Here is an 18,322-nt window from a genome sequence, read left to right as displayed (position 1 = left end):
TAACACGAATTCGGCTATAACACGGTAAAGCAGTGCTCCGGGGTGGGGGCGGGGCTGCGCACTCCGGTGGATCAAAGCAAATTCAATATAACGCGGTTTCACCTATAACACACTAAGGTTTTTTTTGGCTCCTGAGGACAGCGTTATATCGAGGTAGAGGTGTATTTTTGATATTTGCTGTATCTCTTACCTGTTAAATAGCTGCTCTTCCTTTATCTTTCTATAGTAAAAGGAAGTTATTTAAACTTAATCTAAGGCTTTTACAGTGTTCTTTCATAAAGTGTATGTTACTTTAAAAAATTCTGAAGAACTGATCTGTAAAAGAACTTACACATTTGGAAGATTTTATTTTAGCTCTTTCAGGTTTGATGAATCAGTTGCATAGACATATCACTGATTAGTCCCCTTAAATTAAATTACATCACATATATTCATATTGTACAACATATAAAACTCTCAGCATAGTGCAGAGGCATTGATATATTGGCTTTTCAATTGGTTTTGTTTGCCCTTTTGTTCTTTAGGGAGATTAGTTTGCATTTCTAAGAATACTGCTGCTAAAATAAGCAAAATGTCAAGAACATCTAAACAAATTGTCTTTCAACATAACTAGATTTTCATTTCCCACTCTATCATGAAGTTTAAAGATGCCCCATGACCACACACACACACTGGGTAGGATTCTCTTCTCATGTTGGTTTAAGCCAGGGGAACTCCAGTGCAGTCACTTGAGTTACATCTGTATAAAAATGGCGCAGGAAAATCAGACCTATGCTTTCTTCTTCTCTACATATGGTGATATCATGTGGAGCTGTTGTAATTAGAAAAATTCTAATAGTAAGTTACAGTTCAATAGCCTTGAATTGGAGACCATGTTATAACAGAGAGACTCATAAATAATTTATGTAAGAAGATTCCAGGATTATGTTACTCTGTGTCACTCCATAGCCTAAAATTTCTGTACAGTGAGGGCTTGGCTACACTCGAAACTCCAAAGCGCTGCCGCGGGAGCGCTCCCGCAGCAGCACTTTGAAGTGCGAGTGTGGTCGCGGTGCCAGTGCTGGGCACGTACTCCACCTCCCTGTGGGGATTAGCTTGCAGCGCCGGGAGCCGCGCTCCCAGCGCTGGGGCACTGTTTACATTGGCGCTTTGCAGCGCTATAACTTGCTGCGCTCAGGGGTGTGTTTTTTCACACCCCTGAGCGAGAAAGTTGCAGCGCTGTAAAGTGCCAGTGTAGCCAAGGCCTCAGTGTGAAATGATGGAAACAACTATAAGCGTGGTTGAGAGCTCTTTTTGTTTGAAGTATCATCTGGTTCAGTCATCGCTGGGATTCGCAGTCTGTTACCATCCAGTTTTTAAGTTCTCAGCTATTTTGACTTTTCAAATGTAAGGCATGTATCTATGTCATGCCAAGAGTCCTACCTCTGTGATATCAGAGGTAACCCAACCAATCCTCACCCTAATTCTACAATTAGTTTGCATGCAGCAATTTAATTGGTTGTATGAGGGAGACTGCTCAGATGGTGGATTACTTAGCTCAGCTCCCACACCCATGCAGCAGCACAGGCTTTCAGCTACTAGTCAAGTTAATAATACCTTATACTGTACAGAGAGCTGAGACTGTTTAACCTTTTGGGTTTAATTTACACATACTGTATCCATTACCCTCAGCGGTCAGGATTGGGAATAGATGTATATTGTGAATGTGAGTCAAATAATATGTGACTGGAAACCTTATTTCACAAAAGGTACCCAACAAAAAAATAATTTCAGACATTAAGGCAGTTCCTGTATAACAACTGTTGTTGAATTGTTTAGATTTTTCTAAGCTATATTCTGCTGTACTTTAAATGGGTGAGAATTAGAACTATTCAGGACTGTAGAATGTCAGAAAGGCCAAGTATTTGTTGCACAAATAGTATTAGATTGTCTCATGAGCCTCACTATTTTAGGTCTAGAGCTCCTGTCATTTTTAGGTTAAACCCTTTATTTGTTTTCATGAAAAATAATGTAGAAAGATGAAATAGAAAATGCCAAGGGTAATTGCTATTTCAAGGGAACACTCCACTTCAAACTCTTTGAGGCCCTCTATTAATCTCTCTCTCTCTCTCTCTGATATACAACTGTTTTCCCTTGGCTCCCAGCTGCATTAAATCCCGTCTTATTCATCACTATTAGATCAGCACCTATTTGTGATACCTTGGTGCTCTGCTTTCATTAATGGGAGCCTTAATAAAAATGCCGTTCATTTTATTATCAAACAGCATGTTTTAGAAGCTGACACACAGTGAACCTAACACTCACATTTAAAAAAAAATACCTTTACCCATGTTACAAATATTGTCTACAGCGTCTAGGCATGTAGAGTGGGATTTTAGACTTAATTCAACTCCCTTGTCTTGTTTGAAAATCCCAGCTGTGTAGCACATTCATCACTGAGATATCTGAGTACAATAACACTGAGCTGTAATAACAAAATATTCTTTCAGATGAAATCATTGTTCAGTTTTGATTTACTTGTTACCATTCATGTTGTTAGTTTGCTTTTTGTATTTCACTTGCCTTGGACAATTCAGTCCTATACTAGCTGGAAACGGGAGGGACCAAATGACCTGTTATGTCTCTTCCATCTCTAATTGCTGTGATTCTGTGGACAATGAAACTGACTGGTGAGAGTCACTTTCACTTTCTAGTTTTGATGTGTTTGCCCACAGTCCAGAGGAATATTTTAATTTAACAAGTGCTCATTTTTTATAAATTTCTTGACAATATTTTTGTTCATATTATGTTTCTGTAAAACTTACATAAACTCCAATTTATGAGCCTGAAGCCCATTGACAGCATCCTTTAAATCCCATTTAAATCCCAGCATTTCTTTCCTCAGACCTAAACAAAAGTTTGTCGTCTTATTTCCTTTGGGCTCCCCCTATCTGTTCAGTTTAGCCATCTGTTGTCTATAGTCTTACACGTAGATTGTGAACTTTCTGTGGCAGAGCCTGTCTCTGTGATATGTTTGTACACTGCGTAGTACAATGGGGCCCTGACCTCTGTGTGTTACGGTAATACGAGTAATAAATAACAAGTTGTATTTTTGGTTGCTGTTCAGTTGCACGTGCACTCAAAACTGACATTTCTGATGTGTCTGGTCTGACCAGCATGGTTACTGAGTGAGGGACAGCACAGATTTCTTTTTCTTCTGTCAAATGGGGCCATCTCAGATTGTATAAGATGCAGCACATAAAACCTTTACAAATTCTAATCAAAGAATTTCATGCTTGCATCATCTTGATGTGGTCTCCCTTCTCCACACCTGACAATCAGAGAAGTTTGCTGTGAAAGTTCCAGTCTGAATTACTCAATCATGTCTAAAAGCAGTCATGGAAGTGAGGGCTGTATTCCACGGTCACAAACAAAATTCTACAACCCAGGCAATCTCTAGGCTGTAAATCCAAAACCTTAACATTAGTTTCAGACTGTGTGATGACGTTCTTTTGTCTGAACCCCACAGAATATGCATGTATTACAATACCGATGGCCAGATTTTTCATGGCAAGGGCAGGGAGTTGTGATTGTCTTTTGAAAACGGTAGTGGGAGTTGTGTTTTTCTGTGAATCATCACAATGATTCAGCCCTTCACATGTAAGCAACACCTGTATTACTCTTTCCTTCATGTCTGTCTTTCGGTTCCCTGGTCATCCCATTCTGTAGTGGGCTTCCACCTCCAGCTGTCAATGTTACAGTATCACCATTAACTCCAGTGATCACCAGTGTGGATGCATCTGATCTCGAGGGAAACAGAGTTGGTGCTAAGAGTCCTCTCACTTCTGTCCCACAAAGCACTGGTACAGCAAAAGTGGCCTGTCTGGCCACTGTTCTTCACTCCGCTGCCGGGGACTAAGATGGCTGGAAGACACCAACTTATCCAAATAGCACTGCACTCATGGATCTTCCTGGTGAGCCATTTTCAGAGAGAGGCACTTCTGCAGTTTTGGAGCAGGCTGCTTATGGATAGAAAATGATGTGAGGAGTAAATAGGGAATGTTGGTAAAGCACTTAGTAGAGAAAGTGCTGTGTAATAATCATCCATCATATTTAGCAATTACTATCCTCTTGAAGCAGCCACAGTTCTAGGTTTTTTTTCTTTCTCCCCCTTTTCTTGTTTGTCTGTCCCCTTAAAAACCAACAAAATGGCACGCTAGTGCATGTTTTTGGCTGAGAGTAGTCTGCCTCCTTGACTTAGGCAGCTTAAACCTTAGCAGCAACAGCTACAGAAAACGACATAAGGACATAGTCCTGCCGTAGCCCCAGGAAAAAGAAGAGGCCAGTTCTTCCAGCCAATACAGAGAGTCTGGGGACTGTGACTGCATTTTGTTTCACTCAGTGTTGGTCATAACATTTTTGGGTGGGCATGTGGAACAATTTCTGCAACTTCCCATGCTCGGAACTCCCTATCCATAGCAAGTATTGCAGCCTCAGTTTCTGAACCTCTCCCTCTTAAGTTCAAACATTACATACAGTTTAACTTTTTAAATAGAAATTACTTTCTGTGGGGGTAGAAAAGGGCTAAGCTTTCTTCAGAGGACAAGGAGGACCCTGAGGAAATGTTAAGGAGACGTGGGGAGCCATGTTTGTTGAGGGCATAAGAATGGCGAGTTTTGGATGCATTGGCTGATCTGAACCTAGGTATGATGAAATGGACAGATCATTTCAGTGTAGTAATGACTGGGGAGGGGTTCTATGGGGCAGGCTTCCTGTTAACTTGGTAATAAGTATATCCTGTGCTTAATGAACTTTTCCGCCCCAGATATGGATTTTACCTCATAATTGGTAAGGACTGTTAAGTTTTTGTTTTCATATTATGTTAAAATATCACAATACATTATGGTCATGATGAAGAATTAAATATTCAGGAATCTTTTAGGAAAAAACACCAGCAACTTTGTGTTTTTAAACTTTTCACATTTGGTGTAACTGTGGTACAAACAGCATAATGTGCTCCATATTTAATCTATTTTAGGTACTTAGATGGTCCCTGTTACTGAGCACCTCATACTCTTTAATATATATTAGTCTCACGACACCCCGGTGAAGCCGGGGTTTATTCTCACTGGAGAGATGGGAAACTGAAGCACAAAGGCAGGTGACTTACCCAAAGTCCCACAAGGAATCTTTGAAGAAATCCAATGCCTCCTTCCCCTGCATCCACAGTTTAAAAAGTACAAAAGGCCAATTTGCAATACCCTTATTCACCCTGAGTAGGATCCATACTCAGGGGTGAAAGTAAGTTAAAGGACTAACCAGTATGCTGGAGTCCTGGGCAGGGGCAAGGCCTCAACCGGAAGAGGCAGAGCCTTTAAATCAAGATTTAAAGCCCTGGGGCTCCGGCTGTGGCTGGGAGCCCCAAGGCCTTTAAATCACCCCCGGAGCTACCAGCTGCAGAGGCAGTTGGGAGCTGTGGGACTCAGGGGATATTTAAAAGGCCCAGGGCTCTGGCTGCCACTACCGCAGCAGAGCTCTGGGCCCTTTAAATCTCTGATGGAGGCCTACTGCCGCTACCCCAGGGCTCGGGCAGCAGGGCTCGGGAGGCGATTTAAAAGGCCCTGTGCCTCAGCTGCAGCAGGGAGCCCTGGGCCCTTTAAATAGGCAGCTTGGGGAAGCTGGTCGGGTCTAGTGCAGCATACCAGCTCTTACCGGTACGCCATACTGGCCCGTACTGGCTTACTTTCACCTCTGTCCATACTCCACAAATGTTTGCATTGCCTTCAGTGGGACTGCTAGTGCTGTCAGGTGCTATTCAGTGCTAGTAAGGGTATCATAATCTATCTATCCCTAGGTGTCGTCATTTACATCACAGGAAATATTGGGCATTTTCACACTCATACCTTGGCTTGTTTTGAACGGTAAAATCTGTCCTTTACTTGAAGAAGAAGAAGAAAAAAAAGCATGGGCATGTTCATCTCAGAGCTGCAGGAGATGTTACTATCTGAAAATGTGAAGATTGGACTGGAACAGAGAAGCTGATTGTTTTTGGCTAGTCCCTGTATAACTGGACTTCAGTAATAAAGTGATTTAATGCAACACTATGCAGCACCTATGCAGCACTTAAACAAATTACATCAAATCACTTAACATTACAAATACTTATATTTCAGCTGCTCTAGATGCTATAAGTGAGGTCAAGGAAATGGAATTGTGTGAAATTGAAGACTTTTGGAACTGCCCTGGAAACCTTTTTCAAGACAGAGGGAATGGAATAATATAAAAATGAATAAATATTTTTTTTAAATCACCTAAAGTAAAAGCTTAGCCATTGCCATTATTATTTATCGAAGGCCTAACAATGGAATAGAGAACTGGAAGCAAGCTAATGAGCCAATATTTTCGAATGGCCCATTAGATGATCTAGCTAATTATAAGCTAGTTAGCTTGATATTGATCCCAGGCAACAATCATGAAAAATCTGATGCAGGGTGCAGTCAGTAACGTATGACAGAATCATTAGTGCCAGACAACATGGTTTTATGGAAAAGAGATTTTGTCAAACGCAGTTGATATTGCTTTTCGATGAGATACAAGTTTGGCTGACAAAGTTAACTGTGATGAAATAATGGTTTTGGTGTATGTTTACAGTGAAGCTGGAGGTATAAGTTCCAGCTGAACCAAACATACCCGGGCTAGCTCTGATTGAGCTAGTGTGCTCAAAATGGAACCATCGCAGTGCGAGCAGCAGGACAGGCTGGCTTCCCTGAGCCCAGTCCCATCTGGGACTCTATGTATGTACTCAATATGTATGTCTCCTTGAGCTAGAATTTATACCTTCCAGCTCAAGTGTAATACCCATACCCTGTGATTTGTGTAAGGTATTTGACTTAGTAGTATGTGACACTCTGATTAAAAATAAATGTGGCTCATACGAAATTAATTTAAAAGCTGGCTGATTGATAGGTCTCAAAAAGTAATTGTAAAGGAGGAATTACGATCCAGCAGGGGCATTTGTAGAGGGGTCTTTTAGGGATTAGTTCTTGGCTCAGTGCTATTCAATATCTTTAGCAATGATCTGGAATAAAGTGTAAACTCAGTTTGCAGATGGCACAAAAACTGACAAAGGAGTAAATAATGAGGGGGACAGGTCAGTTCTAAAGACTGATCCAGTAATGAAGGCACCTGGACCATAGCCCCACCCCCTCTCAGCCTCCTCCCCTGAGGCCTCATCCACACTCCACCCCCACTCCGTCCCAGGCCCTGCTCACACTAGGCTCCCGTCTGCCAAGTCCCTCTTCTCTTCCACCTCCCCTCCCCTAAAGCCCCACCACCTGCTGCTCACCAAGTCCTTCCTCTCCTCCTCCTCTGTGACCCCCCCCGCCCGCCACTCACTGAGTCCCTCTACTCCCTTCCCTGAGACCCCCGCCACTCCCGCGCTGCTCTGAGTCCCTCCACCCCCTCCCGAGACTCCCATCACTCACTTAATCCCTCCTCTCCACCACTCCCTCCCCCATAACTCCCACTGCCCACTGAGTCCCTCCATCTCCCCCCTCCTCAACCAGCGTGGGAGTCACGAGACGAGGGGATAGTGGAGGAAGTCAGCAAGCGGCAGGCAGTGGAGACCTCAGAGGAGGTGGAGAAGAGGAGGTAGTCGAGACTCAGTGAGTGAGGAGCCACAGGGGAAGTGGAGATGGGGAGAGACTCAGCAAGGAGCGGTGGGGGCCTTGGCAGAGGGGTGGAGCAGGGGAGGGAAGAGATGGAGCATGGACAGGACTACAGGGGAAGGGACCTCGGGGACGGACCGCAGGTGGGGCCACCACAGTCCAAGTGTTCATGCTCTCAAAGGTGGCAGGTCGGTGGCTGTGCTGCAGAGGAGGCTTAGCCTGTGCCTGTGAAGGTTAGCAACTTGGAAAGAGGTCAGAAAAGAGCTACAAGAATGATTCAAAGTTTGAAAAGCTGCCTTACAGTGAGAGATGAAAGGACTCTTTAGTTTAGCAGACAAAAGCATCATAACTGCAGACAGTGGAGATCCAGTGGCTGGAAGCTGAACCTAGCTAAATTCAGCCTAGAAATAAAGCGCTGTTTTTTTTAACAATTTACCACTGGAACAATTTACCTAAGGATATAGTGGATTCTTTGTTTCTTGGGGTTTTCAGATTGAGACTGGCTGTCTTTCTAAGAGAGATGCTTTAGTTCAGCCAGAAGTTATGAGTTTGATGCAGGATTCACTTGGTGAAATTCTCTGGCTTGTGTTTTGCAGAACCTCAAACTGATGACAATATGGGTTCTTTAATATCTATGAATCTACGTATGATCTAATCCCAAAAGATGCCGTGCTCTCACCTTGCACTGGAGTTTCCAGTAGGAGTTGAGTGCACTCAGCATCTTTTGGGAGGTGCTCAGCATCGTTCAGGCCCAGGCCCAGGCCCAGAGTTGTCAACAATATGAAAGGAGCAATGACAAGTTATTGTGATAAAGAAAAGGGATAGCCATAAAAATGCAGAATGTTAATGTTTCCTGCATTGGCTGAGTGAACTTTTGTGAGTTTGACCCCTTTTAATGCAGTTCTCTGACTGACTGAAGAATCTTTGTCAATACTGGCTATTGGCATAAAAAAATATTGGCATAAAAAAGCAAATCTAGGCCAATATCTAGCTCTAATTTAATATTTTCAATCAAAGTGTTTGGTTGCTGTTCAGACTCAGACTGTAGGTCATTTGTGAGCAGGATGACTCCACTGAAACAGACTACAATAAATTTCAAACTTCTCATTCACTGGCAGCAACCACTGCTCTCTCTCGCTTGCTCTCACTCACTCTCCAGCACTTTGCTCCTGGATGCAAATGGAAAATACAGAGACCAATATGAAGGCCGGGGACTTCTCAGTACTTTTGATCCCTCTTAAGATTTATATGAAACTTAGCTGGTGGTGCTCTGAATAGAGACTACAGGGGGCAAATTTTGTCATGCTAGTGAAAGGTCCGTGCATTCTGGTGAACACAACAGCTTCTTCCATTCCGGCACCAGCCTCTGGACACCAACAGAATAGTGTCAGACATCTAAAACTAACCAGTATATGCTGACGTTTCATATCCTGTTCTGAAACCAGCCAAGAAATCTGCCAGGAGAGGACATGTTATCATTGTCCTTGGGCCTTTGTTTACTGGGGGAGAGGCACAGCACTGCCAATGCCACCTTGAGATGCTCTCTCTGTGCTGTGCAAAGGCAGAAAGAGACAGCATTTCAGTATTTTGGTGCAGAGATCGTGGCAGCAGCAGGCAACCAGCAGGATGGCACATTCAGCCAGAGGCGAGGCAGAAGACCCTTTACCTCCCTTTACACCACATGATAAAGGGGAAAGAAGGAAAATCAGAAAGACCAGCTTTGGGAAAAAAGTGGAAGACAGGAACCAGCTTTACCAAAAAAAAACCATAGGGCTGGAGATCACAGCAGGGGAAAGCAGCTGAAGAAAAAATATGGGGCAATGAAGGAGAAGCAACAAAAAGTGGAAAGATGGGGGAGAAAACAAAGCTAAAAGGATGGGGAATGGAAGAGATAAAACAGAGGGAGGCAAACAAGCATAAAAATTTTGCAAGGGATCAGATTTTAAAAATGAGGCTAACAAGGTGTTTGAGCCAGTGTGATAATGGCAAGTATTAGAAAAGGGCGTTGGGACAAGCTTAAAAAAAAGACAGGAAGGGATAGGGGTAGCAGGAACACATCTTTTCCAAGATGCTGTAAATCCTGGGTTACAATCTTGCTCCCAGCTGTTAAGTGCTTCATGTTTTAATTTTCCACTAGTTCCAGGAGAGGTGTAATTATAGGAGCACAACCTAAAAGGGGGACATCTCCCTGAACATTTCTGAATTCCACTGCTTTATGAGACCACCCTATGGCTCTTGGACAGCTCCTTTCAGCTAAAAGCGCAAATTCTGTGTGCTGGCGTTCCCCATGGAAGCTGAACCAGCTGTACATAAACGTCTTTGGCGTGGACTCAGTCTCAGCCCCAGCTGAGTTCTGCTTTGTTGGTGATTTACATGCTATACTGCTGCACAGCTGCTACTTATGGGAAACAAGCCCTGTCTGTATTGTCTCAGTCCCTGCCATGTTTATATGAAGCGGGTGTTTGGTAAATTCCAAGCGCTACAGTTAGGTTTTTTTGTGGCAAGACTGCAGAGCAGACTCTGGCTCGTTTCTATAGCATCTGCACTGACACTTGTGAGGATGACATTTACAAGGGCTATCAATCCTCATAGTTCAGGGTGAACTGCAGTGCAACACAGCTCAGTGCTCTTCGCAGCTGCTCAGGACCCAGCAGTTATGGAGGCACACAGAAGGATGGATTTAAAAGAGACTTCGTTGTTGCTTCCAACCTTTGTGTTACTGGCTCTTGTGCTGCTGCTGAGATGTAGAAAATAAGATGGCCTAAACTCACTCAAAGTAGTATTTGGAACTGGAACCCAAATGCAATTGAATTGGACTCTTACTTAAAAAGATGCCTATTCTAACCAATGACAGCCAAATCTTATCAAGTAAGGAAAGTCTCGCTCTCTCTCACACACACACACACAACCCACCCCACCCCCGATCAGGAACAGATCAATGGAACATTTGTTACATTGTTTTTAATCTTCATCAGACTTAATGATATTTGACACATCCGTTTGTCATTACTACTTAGTTGTATTATGGCAGCACCTGGTTGTTCTAGATGCTGTACAACCTGCAGTCAGATTGTCAAAAGCTCCGACTACCCAGTGTGCTGAGCTCTTTTGGTCAGAGCTGGGCCCTGCCATCTTGAGTTTACAAACTAAATAGACAAAAGCTGTGAGCGATTATTACCTTGATTTTACAGGGGGGATTTAGGCCCAAATCAAGAGGTGTTAGGTGCCTAAATAGCTGTGAGGATCTAGCTCCAAGTGACTTGCACATGGCTACACAGGAACTCTGTGCCAGAGCCAGGCATTGAACTCTCATCTCCTGAATCTCCTCCAGTGCCCCCCACAAGACTAGAGAAGCTCTGTCCCCCCAGCCATGGCTCCAGGACCGCAGCGTGGAGTGAGAGCTCCCCCAGCCCTGAGGCCATGCATGGAACAAGATCTCCTCCCGTCCCAGGGTCACAGCTGGGGTTGGAGTGCGGGAGTTTCCCCTACCCCACCCACCTGGCACTTATGCTGGGGAGGAGTTGGGGCACTGAGGCTTCCCCTGCCTGCCCAGTGCTTCCTCTGGGCTTCTGCCACCTGGTGGTGGATTTTTTTCGAGGGTTCCCCAGTTGGCCGGGGCCCCTGCACATAGGCCCTGTCAGCCCCGTTGCTAATCTGCCACTACCTGAAATCCTGCTTGCCCAATACACCGCTGCAAGAGAAGGCCCCCGGACCAGAAGTGTAAGGAACAGTGCTCACTTAGGGACAGGGTAGATCTATCTATAAGAGTGGGTATAATAGGCCATAGGAGGCTCAGTCTCCCTTGGCACCGCTGCAGCCGCTGGACCCCTGGTTGCAGGGTTTTGGGGGCAAGTTTTTGATATTTTTTTTAATTATACTGCCTTTTCAGCCACCCCAGGGCCTGCATGGGGCATAGCAAAGCTTCTTCCAGAGGAGCGTCTGAGAGACACATGCTTTTGTCCAGGTGGTTGGGGGGAGTGTGGGGGGGGTGCGGCGCAGCTGCAGTTGGCCTGAGACTCTGGGCAGGGGGTCGCGGGGCTTCAGCTGGCTGGGAGCTCCTCTGACCAAGCGGGGGGGCCTCAGGGCTTGGGCCACGGGCTGGGGGAAGGGGGGAACTGGGGCTAGTCTCCCTGAAGAGTGGCTTCACTGAAGCCCATGACTGTTGGTTAGGCTTATGTTGCAGCTTGCTGTTAAAAGGTGCAGCCATTAGCTTTTCCCTTGCAGCACCAAGAGCTTAAGCTACATTAACCTATTGCACTTCCTGTTGTATGTTGTTAGGATAACTTTTAAGTAAAATTGCATTGGTTTTATTTTGTGTGTTTGTCTGCATAAGAGCCATTATTAATATTTTTGTTCCTGGAGGCAACCAAGGTATTGTTCAATAGCTTCATTAATGATCTGGAGGATGGCGTGGACTGCACCCTTAGCAAGTTTGCAGATGACACTAAACTGGGAGGAGTGCTAGATACACTGGAGGATAGGAATAGCATACAGAGGGACCTAGACAAATTGGAGGATTGGGCCAAAAGAAATCTGATGAGGTTCAACAAGGACAAATGCAGAGTCCTGCACTTAGGATGGAAGAATCTCATGCACTGCTACAGCCTACGGACCGAATGGTTAGGCAGCAGTTCTGCAGAAAAGGACCTAGGGGTTTTGAGGCGACAGTGTGCCCTTGTTGCCAAAAAGGCTAATGGCATTTTGGGCTGTATAAGTAAGAGCATTGCCAGCAGATCAAGGGAATGTGATCATTCCCCTCTATTCGACATTGGTGAGGCCTCATCTGGAGTACTGTGTCCAGTTTTGGGCCCCATGCTACAAGAAGGATGTGGAAAAATTGGAAAGAGACTAGAGGAGGGCAACAAAAATGATTAGGGCTCTGGAGCACATGACTTATGAGGAGAGGCTGAGGGAACTGGGATTGTTTAGTCTCCAGAAGAGAAGAATGAGGGGGGATTTGATAGCTGCTTTCAACTACATGAAAAGGGGTTCCAAAAAGGATGGATCTGGACTGTTCTCAGTGGTACTAGATGACAGAACAAGGAGTAATGGTCTCAAGTTGCAGTGGAGGAGGTTTAGGTTGGATATTAGGAAAAACTTTGTCACTAGGAGGGTGGTGAAGCACTGGAATGGGTTACCTAGGGAGGTGGTGGAATCGCCCTCCTTAAAGGTTTTTAAGGTCAGGCATGACAAAGCCCTGGCTGGGTTGATTTAGTTGGGGACTGGTCCTGCTTTGAGCAGGGGGTTGGACTAGGTGACCTCCTGCTGTCCCTTCCAACTCTTAACTTCCATGAGGTACACCCACCAATGTTATACAGTGTGCGGCCCTGTGCAGCACCACCAACTATAAATATTCATAGGAGTAATAGGAATACTGCAGAGGGGTAACTAGAGGATACCCATCTAATTCCCGCTCAGAGCTGTGGTCCCAAGCTTCTCCGTTACTCTTAATGACATAAGGCTTCCAAGCAGCATGTGAGAGGTGTTATCTTCTGAGTAACCTGGGAAGGAAAAGGAAGACAAAACAATAAAGAAATCCCAGGCTTACCAATGGGGAAAAATTCCCACTTAGAGTCTTCGAATCCAGCCTGAAAATAGTCTTCCATGAGGAGTATGTGCTTTGCTGCACTGGGATGTGATGAAAAGAAAAGGTAACAAAAATCAAATTAAAGACAACAGTATAAAGGCCTCCATAGATATAAAGTTATGACCATGGCCCTATATAGTAAAAGATGTCTTTAAGTTGCCAGCTGTGCAGTTAAACAGGGATATGGTGTATGTGGGGGCACAGCTGTTTATATGCACAAATATCCTAGCATGTTCATAGACAAGGTCAGGACCAGCTTGCACAGCTGATGCCTCTTCCGCCGCCCTCCATCTTAAAAAAAAAAAAAAAAAGTTCAACTACCAGGGGCAGTAAAAAAGCAAATAAAATGGCAGGGTGTGTGCTCCAGAGAGGCCAAGAGCAGGGGTTCTCAACCTTTTTCTTTGAGGTTCCCCACCACCACCATTCTATAAGAACTCCAGGGCCCAGTGGGGGCTCAGGGCTCCTGGCTTCAGCTACCGGGGGGCAGGCCTGGAGTGGCCTGGCATGGGGCTGGGAAGGCTGGTCCTGAGATGGCTCCCCTGGTCACGAGGGGAGGGGAGTGCTCAGAGCTCCGGTTATGGGAGGGCAAGTTTGAGGGCTGTGGGGGATGAGGTCTCGGGCAGAAGGGGGTGGGGCCGGCAGGCTAGCCTCCCCACAGTGGAAGTTCCCCCCCGCCCATGACAAAAAGACACATTTAAATGAGTGATAAATATAGGTCAAATATAATTTAAAATGGAATGAGAGAAGAGGATAATTGCATACTATCTGTGGCTACAGGAGTTGTTATATCAATACATAAAAGTTCATGAACCCCCCTGAAGTCAAACAAATAAGATGTCTTACACTGGTGCTAAAACAAGTGCCCCCTCCACTCCTCCAAAAGCTGCTGTAAAACTTTAACATTTCAGCATGAATATTTAATTATGAGAACAGTTCTGTGATCCTAAGTAAATCAGTATGTGTTTATATACTCAAGGTGATTACCACTGGAATGAAAGTTAATAGCAGCAATTTAGCTGTGAATTAGCAGTGTAGTTGCAAGGTGAGATTAGCAATCAAAGGACAATCATTATTATTATTCATTGCTGCCCAAGTGCTCAGAGGTTAGTTTGTTTGCAGCTTTTGTGATTAAAAAGCTCATTTTCCATTAAGCCAGTCTGCATTGGAAGGAATTTATTCAAATAATTCGCTGCCCCTAACAGTGTGAAGGAAAATTGTTATGATTAGTTATAAGTAAGTAAATAGCTAAAAACATCTTTTTCCTCGAAAAAACCAAACAGAGTTGGGGGCTGGTGATTTTTATTTTTTAGAAATACTCACTGTTCCAAGTAGTTTTTATAGAAGGTTAATAAATTATTAAGATTGTTAAGCATGTTACACCTGTGAATAATGTTATAGACTATTCTAAGCACGTCATTTAAAAGCATTATAGATTGTCATAAGCCACAGTTATCAACAGCATGTTGATTGGTGGAAGTCAATTATTTATTAAAAATCTAACTCTGTAGGAATTATTTATAAATGAAACTTTAATACAAAGTGTGACTCATCATTCTTTCAACATCTTCATATTTTGGGTGTAGTACCACACAGAGCTCACTGCAGGATCAGGACATTAGTCTCAGCTTTGATCTACACTACAGATTTACTTCGTATAACTACATTGCTCAGTTGTGTAAATAATCCACACATCCGAGCAACGTAGTTATACCAACCTAAGTGTTGGTGTAGACAGTACTACATCAGTGGGACAGCTTCTCCTACCAACATAGGTACCGCCTCTCACAGCAGTGGAGTTATTAAGCCAATGGGAGCAATGTTTCCCACTGGCTTAGAGTGCCTTCACCAGAAGGGCTACAGTGGTGCAGCAATGCAAGTTTCTAATGAAGACCGAGGGCAGGTCTACATCGGCAGCCTGTCAAGCCATCAGTGTTCTGTCTTGACGTCAGTTATTCTGGTTTTCAATTACCCATTCTAAAAGTTTTCTGTGATTTATTTTCTCTTTGTTACCAGTGATTTGGATAAGTTTTAAACTACACTGGAAGGTGTCTTTAAGAAACACTGTTAAACCTTTATTTGTTGGTCCTTTGGCTAAATCCCTTGTCTTTTATTCTTTTCTGTTTTCTCCACCTCCTGTTAGGGTGAATGTTCTCAGAAGTGCTACGACATCTTTGTGTTGGAGACAATTTGCGTTGCTTGGTTTTCCTTTGAGTTCCTCCTGCGCTCCATTCAGGCAGAAAGCAAGTGCGCCTTCCTGAAGACCCCCCTCAACATCATCGATATCTTAGCCATCTTGCCTTTCTACATCTCTCTGATAGTGGATATGGTCTCTGCCAAAAACAGCAACAGGAAGCCTGGCAGTGGAGCAGGAAACAAGTACTTTGAGCGAGTGGGCCTGGTTCTACGCTTCTTGCGGGCTCTCCGCATCCTGTATGTCATGAGGCTGGCACGCCATTCACTGGGACTGCAGACACTGGGGCTCACTGTGCGCCGCTGCACCAGGGAATTTGGACTCCTCCTCCTCTTCCTTTGTGTTGCCATGGCCCTCTTTTCTCCACTGGTTTATTTGGCAGAGAGCGAACTTGGAGCCAAGCAAGAATTCACTAGCATTCCCACCAGCTATTGGTGGGCTGTAATCTCCATGACAACTGTAGGCTATGGAGACATGGTACCTCGGAGCATCCCGGGACAGGTAGTAGCCCTGAGCAGTATCTTGAGTGGTATTTTGCTGATGGCTTTTCCAGTCACTTCCATCTTTCACACTTTTTCCCGCTCCTACACAGAGCTAAAGGAACAGCAGCAGCGAGCTGCAAGCAGACAGTTGCACCAGCTAGAGGAAACCACCAGATCCCCAAATGGTGACAGTTCTCAGGGACTGGGTACCTCCTCCCCACTAGACACAGCTGGGGTGTGGCGTCAGCCAGCAGTGAACCTGGAAGACAAGAGGAGGTGTTGACTGCAAACAACTAAAAGATTTAGCCAGCAGCACTGAACTAGCAAATGAGAGAGTTCCAGATCTGAAACAAAACCCTATGGAACGAACATAAATCAGGGTATACAGTAAGACCTGTGCAAGAGACTGTCCTTCTTGAGTAACTAAAAACAACATGGAGTACTCTTCTGCTCCCTCTTTTGTAGAAGGCTGCTTTCATTAAGCAACTGATTTTGGGCAGCCCCCAAGGAGCAGTTGCTTAAGCCAGGTTTCCACTGTGTCCGCTAACAAGAAAAAAAAATTTGGAGAGAGAATTCATCCTAAGGGCCCATTGCCGGGGGAAATAAGGGTGCCATTTACTGTACATAAGCTTCCTGGCAGCCCTACTCTGTGCTGAGAATGTCCCAAACCCCTTATTCCCTGTGCACAATGCATTCAATCTATGTGGCACCTCCATGGGGTGTACATCTCAAAATGTAAAGGGGAAAGTTGAAAGATGGGGGAGAGAGGCCTGCCTTGGCCAGCAGAACGGCAGATTTATCCCTATTCCCTGGTCTTTTAATAAATAGTGATTATTTATTTATTTTTTAAATTGGGAACCATAATCTGGGCCGCCTGCTGACAGGTCTGACTCGTGCTCTTGCTCTTTATGCATTATTTAGTAAACATGCATATCTACAATAGTAGGCTTTGCACCTTAGCCCTGATGACATAACTATACATGGACAACCTTGTTAATGATACTGAACGTCAACTTCTTTTCCTTTGCTCATATTTGCATATGGCTTAAAAAATGTGTTCCTCTGTTAGCTGCCTCCTTCCTGTGTTTTAAAGACTGTTTAACATTTAAGCAAAAATTAAAAGCACCTGCCCAGTAGGGGTAGCCTTACGGTAAGGCAGGATGGGAATAGTTGCAGACACTCATGTCTGTAGTTTTCTGCAGTTGTACTTTGAAGACTGCAGCTCTATACAAAGGGTTTGATCCAAACCCATTAAGTCAATGGGAGACTTTCCATGGACTTTGGGGATCAAGCCCCAAAGCAGCAGCTGTCCCACATGTTAGGGAATAATCTTGGGAAGAGATGATCTTCTCAGACCCAGGTTACAACTGTCCATCCCTCCCTTCCCCCTAGTTTTCATTCCAAAAGATCACTGCATTTAAACAAAAAGTCTGTGCCACAAAAACTCAAACATTTTTTGTTTACTGAATCAAAATTTTCATATCATGAGCATCTGGGAGCTCTCTGCCCCTTGCTGCTCCTTCTTCGCTGTGTAGCTAGTTCAGTTCAGCGTGTAGCGTACAGCTGGATGGATTCCTAATACTGGGTATCATTTAAGAAAAACAGCATTGATGGGCACCTCATTCTTTACTGATGTAGGAACATTGCACTGCCCTTTTCTGTTCCACCCCAGCTGTCAGGAAATGAACAAATACTCGTATATTACAGATGGGTTTTTTTCCCCAATGGAGACAAGAATAACCCTACATTAGAAGATGACTGTAGTAAGCCATTCCTCAAAGGAATGGACTGAAAGACATAAAAGGTTGTTTTATTTTAATAAAAACTGGAAGTTTTGTTCCTGTATTGTTGCATTGGCTTTTCTTTTCCTTTTGAGGCAGTGCCATGTGCTCCAATGTCCCCACAGCTGACAATAGCCATTTGCTCTTCCTGGCCTGTATTAAACATTGCCCATGATCAGAACAACTGGTCAAGGAATTTGAAAAATCTGTTTAATTTAAAGAACAAGATGAAAAGCTGAACTGGCAGATACCTTTGCACACACGTTCATTCTCACATAGGTGCCAGCTCTGGGTCTGAGGTTGAGATGGGAGGGGCACCTACCACTCCCATTGACTCCGAGGAGAATTGTGGTGTCTCAGTCCCACCCAGGAGTGAGCCCTTCTAAAAGGGCCTTCTGGACATAGACTCATAGACTCTAGGACTGGAAGGGACCTCGAGAGGTCATCGAGTCCAGTCCCCTGCCCTCATGGCAGGACCAAATACTGTCTAGACCATCCCAGAGAGACATTTATCTAACCTACTCTTAAATATCTCCAGAGATGGAGATTCCACAACTTCCCTAGGCAATCTATTCCAGTGTTTAACTACCCTGACAGTTAGGAACTTTTTCCTAATGTCCAACCTAAATCTCCCT

General features: G+C 44.4%; 1 protein-coding gene across 5 annotated transcripts in view; it reads left to right on the top strand.

The window, feature by feature from the left end:
• KCNG2 (potassium voltage-gated channel modifier subfamily G member 2) overlaps nt 1-17,749 on the top strand; it is a 90,659-nt gene extending 72,910 nt beyond the window's left edge. For 4 of the 5 annotated variants that reach the window (XM_050941830.1, XM_050941829.1, XM_050941827.1 and 1 more), the window contains one exon: nt 15,374-17,749. In XM_050941830.1, the coding sequence (XP_050797787.1) occupies nt 15,374-16,189 (816 nt within the window). In that variant the 3' untranslated portion in view covers nt 16,190-17,749. The remainder of the gene's footprint in view (nt 1-15,373) is intronic. The other variant, XM_050941831.1, reaches the window with a different exon arrangement.
• The last annotated feature ends 573 nt before the right edge of the window (nt 17,750-18,322 follow it).

The sequence above is a fragment of the Gopherus flavomarginatus genome, chromosome 2 (assembly GCF_025201925.1).
Source record: "Gopherus flavomarginatus isolate rGopFla2 chromosome 2, rGopFla2.mat.asm, whole genome shotgun sequence".
Lineage (NCBI taxonomy): Eukaryota > Metazoa > Chordata > Testudines > Testudinidae > Gopherus > Gopherus flavomarginatus.
This window is presented reverse-complemented; position numbering and strand designations above follow the sequence as displayed.